This window comes from Argentina silus (genome assembly GCF_951799395.1).
Source record: "Argentina silus genome assembly, chromosome: 3".
Classification (NCBI taxonomy): domain Eukaryota; kingdom Metazoa; phylum Chordata; class Actinopteri; order Argentiniformes; family Argentinidae; genus Argentina; species Argentina silus.
Window position 1 is genome coordinate 15,793,499 of NC_139657.1, and position 13,901 is coordinate 15,807,399.

The window sequence follows — 13,901 nt, forward strand, 5'->3', positions numbered from 1 at the left end:
AAGGGACCGGGAGACCAAGATTAGGAAACTGGGTGTGTATTTGAGATAAGGAAGACTGACCAAATACACACACACACACACACACACAATAACGTTTATTTAGCTTTAAAGTGCATTATCCCCAGGGTCTCAACACACTATGCATCATATAAAAACAAATCACATGAACAAAACACATTACATAAATGAAAGCATATATGGGGTACACAGAAATATTGACATTTGCTATGCAGATCTAAAAAAGTGTGTCTTGAGGTTAGATTTAAAAGTGGTAACTGTCTCTGACCCCCTAACAAGGACAGTCAGGCTATTCCACAGAAGCAGTGCTCAGTAACAAATAGCCCTGGCTCCAGCTGTATTCTTTTTGATGCACTGTTGAAATTATGCAATATATACATGTATGTTTATTGCCCTTATATCCAGTATTGGCAATATAGTAATTTATTGTATGATTATGACTAGACATGTTTGTGTTTTTGCTTGATTTTGAAGACTTCCCTAGCTTCACCATTGTAAGCCTCTCTCTCCCTCTCCCTCCATGTTTTCTGTTGGACAATGGGAGTGTGGAGCTTATGAGGAGGCTATGTCATGGAGCAGAAGCCAGGCAGGATTGCCGGGCTTAGAGGGAAGCGTGTGTGGGGTTAGTTCTGTTGTTTCAACTCATACTGAGGAAGACTGAGAGGAGAAGAAAGGAGAGGAGAGGAGAGGACAGGAGAGAAGAAAAGAGAAGAAGAGAGAGAAGAAGAGAAGAGGAGAGGAGAGGAGAGGAGAGGAGAGGAGAGGAGAGGAGAGGAGAGGAGAGGAGAGGGAAAGGGAGGGGAGAGAGGAGAAGAGAATACAATCAAAGAAGAGGGGAGAGAGAAGAGAAAAGAAGCAGATAAGAACAGGATAGGGTAGAAGACAAGGAGAGGGGAGGAGAGCAGAGGGAGGTTTAATGGGACTGTGTCTGGGACGCTTAATGGATGACTGATCAATGAGCTGGCGTAATTAATACCACGGAGAAGAGATGAAATATTGATTAGGGCTTCTCTCTCTCTCTCTCTCTCTCTCTCTCTCTCCCTCTCTCTTTCTCTCACTCTCTCTCTCCCTCTCTCTCTCTCTCTCCTTACAGTCAGATTGAACTCTGTTCTGGCTCCTTCCACAGTCGCGCTGACACAAATCAGGTTCCCTGAAATCTACAGAGGAATAAGCAATGTCTCTGAGACATTTTAGACGTTTTAGGAGATATGAGAGACTGTGATGAATATTGCAACAGTGTATTTATCTGAGAGATCTATCACAGCTCCTTTATTTCAGTCATGTAGGCCGTATCCCTTTCTCTTTCTCTCTCTCTCTCTCTCTATATATATATATATATATATATGTGTGTTCGACATGATGTTGAATGTTTAAAATTGATACTGAGTGCCAATGAGAACCACCTTGTCTAAACCTCCTCCGTCTTGCCTTAACACGGCTGGCCTACTTTTAGCACAATCGAAGAATTCCGTGAATGTTTCTCTCGGATGAGATAAAGGGTGCACTTTAGGGCTGCTGTTTCGTTCCTCTCTCTCACTTCTCAGAAGGTTATTGTGTTGTACAAACGGCAGACTGGGCCCTGAGTCTGAAACGTACAGATTGATTAGTTTGATCTTCCAGCCCCATACCAGACTGCTCTGTCTTCCTCTGCCCTCCTTGCTTTCACCCAGACTCCATTACTGATCGATTTTCCTTCCTTCAGAAACGCTCGGCAAGGTCAGAGAATCCTTTCAACTCCTCAGCCGTCTCTGCTCTTGCTGTTGCTGTTGCTCTCTCTCTCCCCCTCTCTCTCCCTATCCTCCCCCTCCCCTCTCTCTCTCTTTTATTATTTTTGTTTCTTGTCCTCCGTTGCACATCTCTCTCCTCACTCTCTTCTCCTCTCTCTCTTCTCCTCACTCTCTTCTCCTCACTCTCTTCTCCTCACTCTCCTCTCCTCACTCTCTTCTCCTCTCTCTCTTCTCCTCTCTCTCTTCTCCTCACTCTCTTCTCCTCACTCTCCTCTCCTCACTCTCTTCTCCTCTCTCTCTTCTCCTCACTCTCTTCTCCTCACTCTCCTCTCCTCACTCTCTTCTCCTCACTCTCTTCTCCTCACTCTCCTCTCCTCACTCTCTTCTCCTCACTCTCTTCTCCTCTCTCTCTTCTCCTCACTCTCTTCTCCTCACTCTCTTCTCCGCACTCTCTCGCTCATGCATGCCCGTCACGACCTGGCCTACCTGTGCTGAGAGATTTCTTTTCTTCTCAGGGGAATGAGGGAGGGAGGGAGAGAGAGGGAGAGGGAGAGAGAGAGAGAGAGAGAGAGAGAGAGAGAGAGAGAGAGAGAGAGAGAGAGAGAGAGAGAGAGAGAGAGAGAGAGAGAGAGAGAGAGAGAGAGAGAGAGAGAGAGAGAGAGAGAGAGAGAGAGAGAGAGAGAGAGAGAGAGAGAGAGAGGATGTTTTTGGCTGTTTGGTATTATGTTCATACCAGCTCCATATTCATGTACAGTGAGGGGGTTGAAACAAATCCCTAGCCACTCCAAGGTATAGCAGCTAATGCTTCTGTAAATGTCTCAAAGGGTCTGGCAGTAAAAGGGGAAAAATTAGAAGTATTTAATTGAAGCTAAAAATACCAAGGTGTTTCTTTTCTTCTTGGATGCTGGGAAGTTTTATGGGAAACATATTTGCAATTAAGAAGGTTCTCTTGGATAAGGTTGAGGAGGATTTGAAAGGAAAAGCGCTCACCCATGAAGTAAGTTGTGTGTGTGTGTGTGTGTGTGTGTGTGTGTGTGTGTGCTCCACCTGCTCCAGTGTGTCTCAGGGCATGGTTTTCTAGTTTTCTAGTGGTGCTGTTGGAATACCTGCTGGAATCAGCCTGGCTGCAGCCCCTTTAGTTTTCATTTGTGCTGCTCAGCTGAACACTGCAACAAAGTTAGAAAAAAAAATCGAAGGGTGTTTTTTTTGTAAACAACTTCTATTTGGGCCCACAGGAGAGAAAAAAACTTGGCCTTGAATTAAAGAAGTTCAACTAAGAGGGAGAGCGTGACAGAATGGGTGAGAGAGATAGGGAGGGGGGACGTTCAAGCGCAATGCGATGAGTGGAAATGAAACAAGATGGAAGTACTTACATTCTGGGAAAAAAAAGAGGACACCTTCACGGAGGAATAAACAAGGTGAATTTAATAAGAGGCCCTATTTATTTATTTTTGAAAGTCTATTGCTTCTCTTCTTTCAGCCAAAACTGGTTCCCTAATTAATTTTGATTTGTTTTCACGTCCTAAAAGCATGGCTCTGTTCTGGCTGTGAAGGGCGAAGCAACCCCAAACGGATATGTAGCTAAGCACATTAGCTACCTCCGCCACCCCACACAACCCCCACCCACCCTCCATCCAATTGATGTGCTCCCTCCATGAAATTACCATTAATTCAACTTATAATTTAAATATTTCTGAAAATGGAAGCATGGTTGAGGCCGATACTGTATGCCTGCGAGCCCTGGTGGTGATCTGTGATATGGTCGTGGGTGATGAGCATTCAGGTGAGAATGATGAAGAGTGGGGATGACAGGGATTATCTCCAGGACGTGGGCTGGCATCCTAGCTAGCTGATAGCAACGGGTCGAACTTTTCCAAAACCCATTTAGTGTTTAGTTCTGCTTTGTCAGAGGACAACAAATAAAGACTTTACGAGTAAAACATAATCTATGACATACAGACATGTTATTGTTATTTTCCCCCTCGATGACATAGGGGAGGAGACTATGGAGAGACAGAGGAGAAGAAGAAAGAAAACTATTTTTTCAGTTCTCTTTGTTGTTTTGTTGCGGTCAAATATGATTCTGTTTACACCTACACAACAAGGCCTGTTTGCAACTTTTCTTTCATGTAGTGATTTAGCTCGAAGCTACAGTATGTCTTTTTTCTCTCCCCAGAGAATGTGATATACCATGCAGAATATGTTTTAAGCGTTCAAGGCCTCTGCTTCGGAGGTAAACAAAGGCTTGGTACACTGTACAACCACATACCAGGCTCTCCTGCGTTCAGGGGATTACATTTCAGCTCGGAGACGGGGGCTTCAAACCCTTCGCCGGTTGTTATGCCTACCCCTCCCTCTTCCACACATAATCGCCGCAGCTTGAAAGAACTCATAAATCAGCCCACCACAATGGATTGTGGGGGGGAAAAAAATGTGTGCCCCTGGCTTTTTAGGCAGTGCAATGCCAAGCCATGGACAGGCCAATTCTGCCCTTTGTATTCAGTCTGGTGAAAACACAGAGAGATGTTTGGGGTTTTTAGCTGAGAAATGGTCTGTGTACCCACTCACTACCCTCCTGCTCCTCCCCCATTCTCTCTCTCTCTCTCTCTCTCTCTCTTTCTCGCTGTAGGGGTGTGTGTGTTTCTGACGCCTTAGTTTGGTACAGTACAATGGCTTTCAGAGCTGACTACAGTACTGTATGTGGTGCTTGTGCCCAGACACTGGTGGCTAACTAGTTATTGGTTTTCCAACTGTTTGCTGACAGTTTGCCACCTGCATTCTCATCTTTATCCACCGTGCGCAGTGTCTGAGGTAATTGCTTTGCTTAGACAGAAAGACAGCTCTCTCCCCATAGTCTCCCCATAGCACATAGCATAGCATAGTCGTGCAAGTTTTCCTGAGGGAATAACACATTCATATAAAGAGGAGCAATCAGATCTGAGGGTAAAGTATTGATAAAGGCTTGTTTTATGTCTTTAGCAAAGTTGTTTTTTTCTTTATTCCATCCTGAAAATAACTTTTTATTACATTATTCATAAGTTCAGGTAGAACTACCCAGTAAATTAAACCCATGGTGGCAGTTAGTTCTCGCTACCAAATAAAAGGCCTGTCCTGTTTGATGTCTCTCCAAGCGTCTACCCGTCTTTGTAGGTGATCACTTCCTTCTTTTTTGTCCTTCAGAGAGGGAAGATCAATGTGTCTGAGTTGAAGCTAGGGGGCTACAGTAGTGTTAAACGGGTAGCATCGATGGGATGGAGGCTCGTCAATCTCCCTGCTGTCCTCTGAGATAAGGCCTCAGACCTGCTCTGGGAGTGATCGATGGTGGATCTATACCAACACTCTTCTAAACTATTTGCTCCCTCTTTTATTCTTTATCTTTGTCTGCTTTTTTCTTTTGGGACAGTTTTTTTCGCATTCTGGCTCTTACCGTTAGATCTCTGGCTGAGGCAGGACCCAAAATGTGCAGATAAACACTGCAGATACGGCTAGAACATCTCAGACGGGTGACTTTGTTGACCTTTAGCATACAGTCTGTTTGAACTTTCTATATATAACAATGACATCATTCCCTGAAATAAAATGGATGCTATCTATTAAACAAAACTATTCCGATTGCAGCGTCATCCTCTGATAGAGTTGTCTGGCATTGGCCTCACTATTCTCCCCCTCTCTCCCTCTCTCTCTCTCTCTCTCTCTCTCTCTCTCTCTCTCTCACACACACAGCTAAGGTCAAGTCGAAGTGTGCTCCCACCTTCTTTGCCTGTGCCAACGGGATCCACTGCATCATCGGACGTTTCCGCTGTAATGGCTTTAGCGACTGCCCTGACGGGAGCGACGAGGAGAACTGCAGTAAGTCTCAGACATGCCAACCACACCCCATAATAACACTCTGATACTTTATGTTCCATGACCCCCTGCTATATGCCATGGCAACCACAACCACAGCCTTGTTGGTGTCGACATATTGTTGTATTTATTTCCAATTGGGTAGCCTCACAAAACTTGGATGTGGACAACTTAGTAGTGCGATACTGGGTGCTTTTAGCTTAGCCAAATCGGTTCACTCTTAAGGGGAGAGTTAGCCGTATGGGACTGTTGGGCTGAAGGCACAGTGTACTAGTGTGGGATTGGAAATGTTCTCACATTGCCCCTCCTATCTATGCTGTTTCCTCCATCACAGTGGAGCAGCTTCTAACAAGCCAATCACTCACGATAGTGAGAGACGGTGTGCCTAGCCTGCAGGGCGTCATGCTCCCAAATCTAATCTAGCCATTTAAATGGAGCTTCGCTTCGTGCTCCAAGCACAGGCCACTGTGTAATTGTCTGAATCCTCTCATAAGATATTGTAATTCTGTCTCATTTTGCCGAAGCTGGAACAAAGGCGAACTACTAGAAGTGCATCGAGAAATATGAATGCTTTGCAATTTTATTTTTTCTTATCCTGTTAAGTTGGAGTTATTTTATTTTTAAACCCAGATGAAACACTCTTATACCATGCTGTATTTAATGTTTCATCACTTTTCCCCAAATCCCTCTGAAAATGTACAATCACTGTTTTTCAGAAAGCCTTCAGAAAGTATTCAGACCCCTTCACTTTTTCCATTTTGTTGTGTTATAGACTCAATTTAAAATGGATTAAATTAAATTAGAATTTGCCATCAATCCACACACAATACCCCAGAATGACAAAGTGAAAACACGTTTTTAGAAATTTCAGTAGATTTATTCAAATTGAAATACAGAAATACCTCACGTACATAAGTATTCAGACCCTTTGCTATGACACTCTTAAAATGAGCTAAAATGCAAAAATGTCATCAAGAAATCACTCAATAAGTTGAATTCAATCCATCTTAATGCAAGGAACAATAGTTAATGTAATTTTGGAATTAATATCTTTGTTTTTATAGGTTCTCTGATTTGCATAGGAATCAATTACACACTGTGTAGATTAGGATGTCACTACCAACTCAACAAATTTCATAATTTTCTCTTTATCTTGACAAATTCCCCAGTCCCTGCCGGTGACAAACATACCCATAACTTGATGCAGCTACCACTATTCTTCACACGAGAGATGGTGCGGAAACTGCATTGCATGGGCTGGATTTGCACCAAACGTAATGCTTTGTAGTAAAACCAAATAAATACATTTCCAGCCACTTTCTTTGCTGTTTAACTTGAATTCATTGTTGCAAACACAATTATGGATATGAGAATAAATTAATTAAATAAATTGAGTCTATAACACAACAAAATGTGGAAAAGGTGAAGGGGTCTGAATACTTTCCGAAGGCACTGTATGTATATCCGTCTCCAAACATTTGTTTATCCACACCAACCAAAGATTTCCCTAGCTGTCTGTTTCTTAAGAATATGTGAGCACTGCATATTGTAAGTCCTAGCACTTAGGAGAAACATACTGCATTACTGATGGGGAAAAAAGAAACTCACTCACACAAGTGTTCTTGTTTGTCTGGTGACCTCTAACCCCTGAACCTTGAACTCTGACCGCTGGTTTGGTCTTATCACAGCAGGTAACCCGCTGGTATGCTCGGAGGCCCGCTTCAAGTGTCGGAACGGCCGCTGTGTGGACCGCAGCTTCCTGTGTAATGGCCAGGACAACTGCCAGGACAACAGTGATGAGGAGAACTGTCTGACCACCGCAGGTAGGCAGCTACACGCTAAGCACAGGCTACTGTACATGCTAATGCTGCTACACTGCTTCACAGCTACATGGTTCTGTTATACCTCATGAACGTGCCAACACCACTACGTCTCACCACAGACATGAACACAGAGACAGTTAGTATTCAAAATAACCTGTGTACACTTTATAATAACGTTCATTTGCACTGACTTTGTTTAAGCCATTTATAGACCGTTCATAAATAAGGAACTCAAGATGAACACATTATTAATATTTATTTATTAGTAACTACATTCGTAAGCATATACAGATGATTTGCTAAAGAAATCAAAACACATTGCAACAATTCACCATTCATCTAAACATCCATGAACATTTGTTCATGTTGTAACAATGATTTAAAAAAAAAAATCAGCTGTAAATCATTAGCAAATACTTTTGAATATAGTTACTAAGAACAGTTTACTAAGCATTTAATAACGTTTTCTAACTGTTGGAAATATTATTTGTTAATAGTGAGTTTATTATTTACTTATGGTTTATAAATGGCTTATAAATGAATGTTATTATAAAGTGTTACCTACAGTACTCAGGTATGCAGCTACCATGACAGTAATCCTTGGACAGCCTGATCTAGTGTACTGTACGTATTCAGCAGGTGGGAGCGGGAGGGCTCTGTGTGGAGGTGGCCTTCAGGGCAGATTAAGGAAGAGTAGCTCAGGGCTTTACTTTTGTATTTCTCCCTTCTGTGCTGAGGAGGGAGTTTGGACAGTGGTGGAGGTTGAAATGTTACAACCCACACACACGCTCACACACACACACTCTCTCACACACACACACACACACACACACACACACACACACACACACACCCCGCTTATTTTCCTCTCTGACTTTGCCTCTCTCTCTATAATAAGAGCGGAGCTGCAGGTGACAGATAAGGCACACAATATCCGCTCTAATCCACCTGAGCTCAGCTCGTATTTCCCCTTCTCCTCTCCTCCACCCCTCTAACCCCTCCTCATCCCCCCTCTTCCTCTCCTCCCCCGGTCCACACAGTTGCCTCCCTGTTCTCTCTCCACAGTATCCGAAGGTGAGATCGACACAACAGTTTGTAGAATTCTGTTTGGGTAATAATTAGATCTAGCTGGCTCTCACTTCCAATATATTATTTCCTCCGATCTGATTTAGACCATTTGGCACAGTTAGACAGCCATGGAGGAGGCTGGTTTTACTGTTTATCTGTTTATTTATTGGATAATGGATTCTGGAGAGGGGGGAAGTGTCAAAGCGACAGAGAGTGCAATGATACAATACAAAAGCATCTAGAAATGATCTGATCCAATCAGTGAACAGCAAGATGGAGGGGTAGGGAGCCAGAGAGGGATATGAGGGATATATACCTAGAGAGGGAGAGAGATGCAATATACATAGATTCAATATACAGAAGTTATGTGGGGACATGGGAACAGAAGGAATAGCAATGGAAAGAGAGAGAGAGAGGGAGAGAGAGAGAGAGAAACACGAGGGGATTTAAGATCGAAGTGAGAAGGATAGTGGGAACGAACGAGAGGCGGCATGGAGAAGAGTGCCAGTCTACAGTCGAGTCCTGAGGCAAAGTACTCTGTAGCTCAGGAAACAGAAATAACATGAAAGCTTGTTTGGTAAAGCAGCGCTTATTCTTCTTTCCTCCTGAATCTGTTGTCGGAGGGGGACAAGGATGTAGCGCGTGTGTGCCCCCCCCCCCTCCTGTCTTGTCACAGCAGGAGAACAGCCCCGGGCCACAGACGGCCAAGCTAGACACTGGGTAATACTCACCAGGGACCCAAACACCAGACACAAACATACACACACACAAACACACACACACACACACACACACACACACACACAATCACACAGTATGAGGGACAGCAACAGAAGTTTGCCAAGGTCATGTAGTGGTAACATGTCTTATATGCTAGTAATATAACTAATTAAATCATTAGTCGACAGTTTGTGAATCAATTGTGTCTATAATCTATTGAAGATGCTTTCTAGAGACAATAATTAACTCACTCACAATATAAATATAAATCTATGTTAATTTGCAGATAAAGTTAATTCTTGTAAAATAAAGGCATTTAATTATCTCATTGTATTTATTAACACAATGAGACAGAGTGTGTATGATTGCAGATGGCCTTGTGATTGACAAATCTGATCTGCACTTCATGGCCAGAGACAAAGCTAGGGAAGGGAGGGGAGAAAGAGAGACAGAGTGAGTGAGTTAGTGAGAGAGTGAGGGGGGGGGGGGGGGGGGGGGGGGGGGGGGGGGGGGGGGGGGGGGAGGAGTGAGGGGGGGGGGAATTCATAAGATTGAGAGCCAAAGGATAGTTTGATGGCTGGGAACGCTTTCAACTGGCTTTGTGGATTTTTGAAGATATGGCATGCTTTGTCTGAACACTAACATCAAAGGCTTTTGTTTTGGCATGCTCTGTTTGTGTGCATGCGTGCGTGCGTGCGTGCGTGCGTGCGTGCGTGCGTGCATGCGTGCGTGCGTGCGTGCATGTGCGTGCGTGCATGTGCGTGCATGTGCATGTGCATGTGCGGCCAGAAGCACACACAATATGCTGGCGTTTGTGCGACTGACTGCCTTTGATATTTCAGTTTTAGTTTGTACTGTACACTCAGCATATGCTCCAAATCTCAATGGACTGTAGACAACATTAAGGATCCTGTTTTTATGATATAGGGAACAATAGTTTCACATAACACCACAAGGTTATTTAATTTTATTTGTTGTCTTTCAGGTATATTTAATTATTAAATATTTACATTTCAAACAATAATATATCCATGTTTCATGTGTCAGTTATGTATGTGGTATGATGTCCTGTATGGCATGCACAGTGCACCCAGACTTTAAAAACATCCTGCTCTCACTCACATTCACTTTCAACTCATCAGCTCTGTTTCAAGTCCTCAGTCCCAAACCTTACTAATATTTCAGTATCCAAGATGCATATTTGAATACAGATACAGTGTTTGTTGGACACATTTACATAGCATTTACATTCCCCATTTCCTTGTAGCATAACAAACTCATTTCAAACCAACTTTCCCTTCTCAAGGGTATCCAGCAGCACTCCTTGATGGAATCAGACCCAGGCAGCTCCCTGTGTTTAGCACAACCCCTCACACATATATACACATCCATACGTTCTGGACCTGCAGTGCGTCTTATGGTAAATTGAAGCCCTTTCATGCAGAATGTTTCATGTTCCGTGTGTCCCTGGTAACTGCTAAACTGTCACAACATATTTTCTGTCACATTATGGTTCTGCCACCAACCCCTTCATTGTAATCAGTGGCCTACAGGTCCATACAGCACCCTGTCAGCCAGCCAATTAGATGAGAGCAGCGCCACCGAGGGAGCGGGGCAGCGGGGCTGAGACATATTAGACATATTAGCCCGCATGCATTAGCCGAGCTACATGACTACACTGTCAACAGCAGAGAGGACCTCCTGGAAACCACTGATTCAAGATGAGCTTGTCCACTTCTGGCAGAGAAGTAGAGAAGAGGTCCATTAACCTTGCATTGTCATCTACATACAACCTAATGAGACTCCAGTTTCACTTCACGTTGTCCGTTCCTTAATGCAATTTGATGATCATTCTGCTATGGCCATACATGTTTATCTCTCAAGGAAGTTGTGATACTAATGGAAACTTGGTTTATAGTCACAAAGCCCAAACCAATCATTGCACTGTGAAAAGAAATGGCTTCATATCGAGGTATACAAAGAAATACAGTAGAGCTATGAAACCCACCATTACCGATGTGTCACCGTTAATAATGGCTTGTACCCCTGTGATAGAGCACCAACAGCACAGGTTAAGAACAGTGAACCTTTGTTGTTTGTGTGGTCTTTGTTCTCTCTTTCTCCTAAAAGGCAGGGTTATAACTCCAGGGATGGCTTACTGTGCTCCTATAGATGGAAATCTACAGCTCTATAAGTGATACGTCTATACTCTTTATGAAACAGGATTCATCGCTGCATCTGCTACTTTGCATAGCCATTAACCTGAATTCACGACCCAGACATTTATATAAGGTGATAAACAGCCGTAACTCACACAGATTTGTGTATACTGTGACATTATATATATAATAACACTCATTTCCACCTCCTCCCCATCCGAGTCCACAGTAAACCCGCCATTAGGCCTCCCCCTGATATATACAATACGCTATATTCACCGGTCGTATCCCTTTGCTTTTTAATGGCTTTTCCAACAGCCACAACCTCTTCCATTGATTTCTAGGTGGAGTTTGGGCCGGAGAAAGGGAGCTATAGATTAAAATGACAAGTTAATCCGCCGGTGGAGGTGTGGTCTTTTCAGGTCCCTGTCATTACTACAGAGAGAGGGGCAGAGGGACAATGGTGTGGGAGGGAGCATGAAATGGTGGGGAGGAATATAATAGAACTGGTCTGAAATATATGAGTAGAATATAATGGTGCTAGTTTATCAGAACCCAACGCCGGCTGGACAGATGAGAATAGAGAAGGTTGGACACTAAACTAGCCACCATGAAGTTTAAACTTAAAGAAACATTTTTGGTGTGTGTGTGTGTGTGTGTGTGTGTGTGTGTGTGTGTGTGTGTGTGTGTGTGTGTGTGTGTGTTTGTTTGTGTGTGTCTGTACTGTGTGCTTCTGTATCTTTGTCTACAGTGTTTGTCAAAGTATGTTTGTTTCTGCTGGTTTCTCCTCCCTCCTTTGTTGTGTTGTTGTCTTGGCCCCTTATGTCTCCAGCTCTGCCATTACAAGTGGCCCTTTAACCCAAGCCAAGGCTGAGCGTCAGTTTTCATAGAGCTCTCCTTGTGTTAGGGCCGAGCTATGCCCAGAGAGAGCACTCCCCCCGGGGGCCTGTGTCTATGTGAATCCCCCTCTCCTTGAACCCAGGCCAGTCAGCTCTCTTCTCTAGCCTACCTCAAATTAACAACCTCTCCTTGCTACATCTAACCCCATTCAGTCACCATGGTGACGGTGGTCAAGTGACAACCTGCACCCAGAGACTTGAAGAGGAATTTCAGACGGGACAAAAGCTTCTCTGTTCCCATTACCCAATCACCCACCTCCCTGTGTGTGTGTGCGTGTGTGCGTGCGTGCGTGTGAGCGCATGCGTGCGTTTGTGTGCGAAGGAGAACCACTCAGCATTTTTACATTTACATTTTTGTCATTTACCTCCACTCTGCTCACAATAAAATACCACTCCCTCTGTAAAAGTGGAGGCCACTTCACATTTCCATACGCCTGCATTGTTGTACTGTTGGATACACCGATGGTGCATCGTAGTGTCTAACCCTCTCTCTCTTTCTCTCTATGTGCCTCCTCTTCTCTCAAACCACTCATGGATTCTCACTCTTACTGCCAATCAGAGTGACAGTGCACTTAGGCATTGTCTACCTCCAACCCCTTAGCCAGGACATTATGGCTGAGGGGAATGTGTTATCGAGTGCCTCGCCTGTTAGAAGAGGATTTGCTTACCCTTTATTCTGTTTCAGGAACAGTGCTGTATGCATGTCAATGAAGGCTTTTAGAACATTGAGGGTATCCATTAAATGTCCATAGCCTGGGAAGAGTGTGGCGTTCCAGAAAGTGAAGAATGACGAGGATGACTTCATTCCTCTATGACAGCTTTGATGAATGCAGGAGAAACAGAGATGCTAGGAGGTTGTTCCAAGTGCCCAGAGCTCCATGTGATGTTGACCATACTATTTTTGATCTAATCATTATTTCTGCAGACGTGTAGTAATGCAGTCATCCATAAGCAGCAGGACGCTACAGAGGGGTCATGTACGGGCAGCACAATTTAAATGGGCTAAAGTGAATCATGCTAGGTCATGCCAGAGTGTGAGACACAGTGCTATTTATACCTCCTCTGGGGTTATACTGCAGGGCTAGTTTATTTATGGTGGAGACAGTAGGCTTTTTATTGGCCTGTGGGTTGAGTGTATCACTTCTGCTGCTTGGGTATTGTAATACATCTTATCCCAAGGACACACCTTCACTTCTAACCCTAACACCCCCCCAAAAAAATAAAAAAATTGGCTGCTATTGGCTGACTGGTCTGATGAGTTCCTTGATGAGTTGAGTCCATCACGCTCAGTTCTAATGAGGACCTGGTTAGCGTCACAGCTGCGGGGGATCTGAGAACGGCTTCATCATGACACACGTGCTTTGTCAATGAGGTCCATTAGCATGTGAGCCCCTGCCCCTGGCATGGGGTAAAGCCAGTGCTATGCGTATTCATCAGTGCCATGCTAGAAACACTAACTCGAGGAGTCCATACACCCTGAAGGGAGGGTACTTTGATTACCATTCATGATGTTTCACTTCATGTAAAAAATTTTTTAGGTCAGGTCAGGTTATGTGGCATGTTATAATGTTGTTTCCTCCGTGTGTGTGTGTGTGTGTGTGTGTGTGTGTGTGTGTGTGTGTGTGTGTGTGTGTGTGTGTT

At 43.9% G+C, this 13,901-nt stretch overlaps 1 protein-coding gene across 1 annotated transcript in view; it reads left to right on the top strand.

The window, feature by feature from the left end:
• ldlrad3 (low density lipoprotein receptor class A domain containing 3) overlaps nucleotides 1-13,901 on the top strand; it is a gene marked incomplete at both ends in the record, with an annotated part of 56,252 nt that overhangs the window by 25,387 nt on the left and 16,964 nt on the right. The window contains 2 exons of the mRNA XM_083666200.1: nucleotides 5,469-5,594; nucleotides 7,280-7,414. Coding sequence (XP_083522326.1) covers nucleotides 5,469-5,594; nucleotides 7,280-7,414 — 261 coding nt within the window. The remainder of the gene's footprint in view (nucleotides 1-5,468; nucleotides 5,595-7,279; nucleotides 7,415-13,901) is intronic.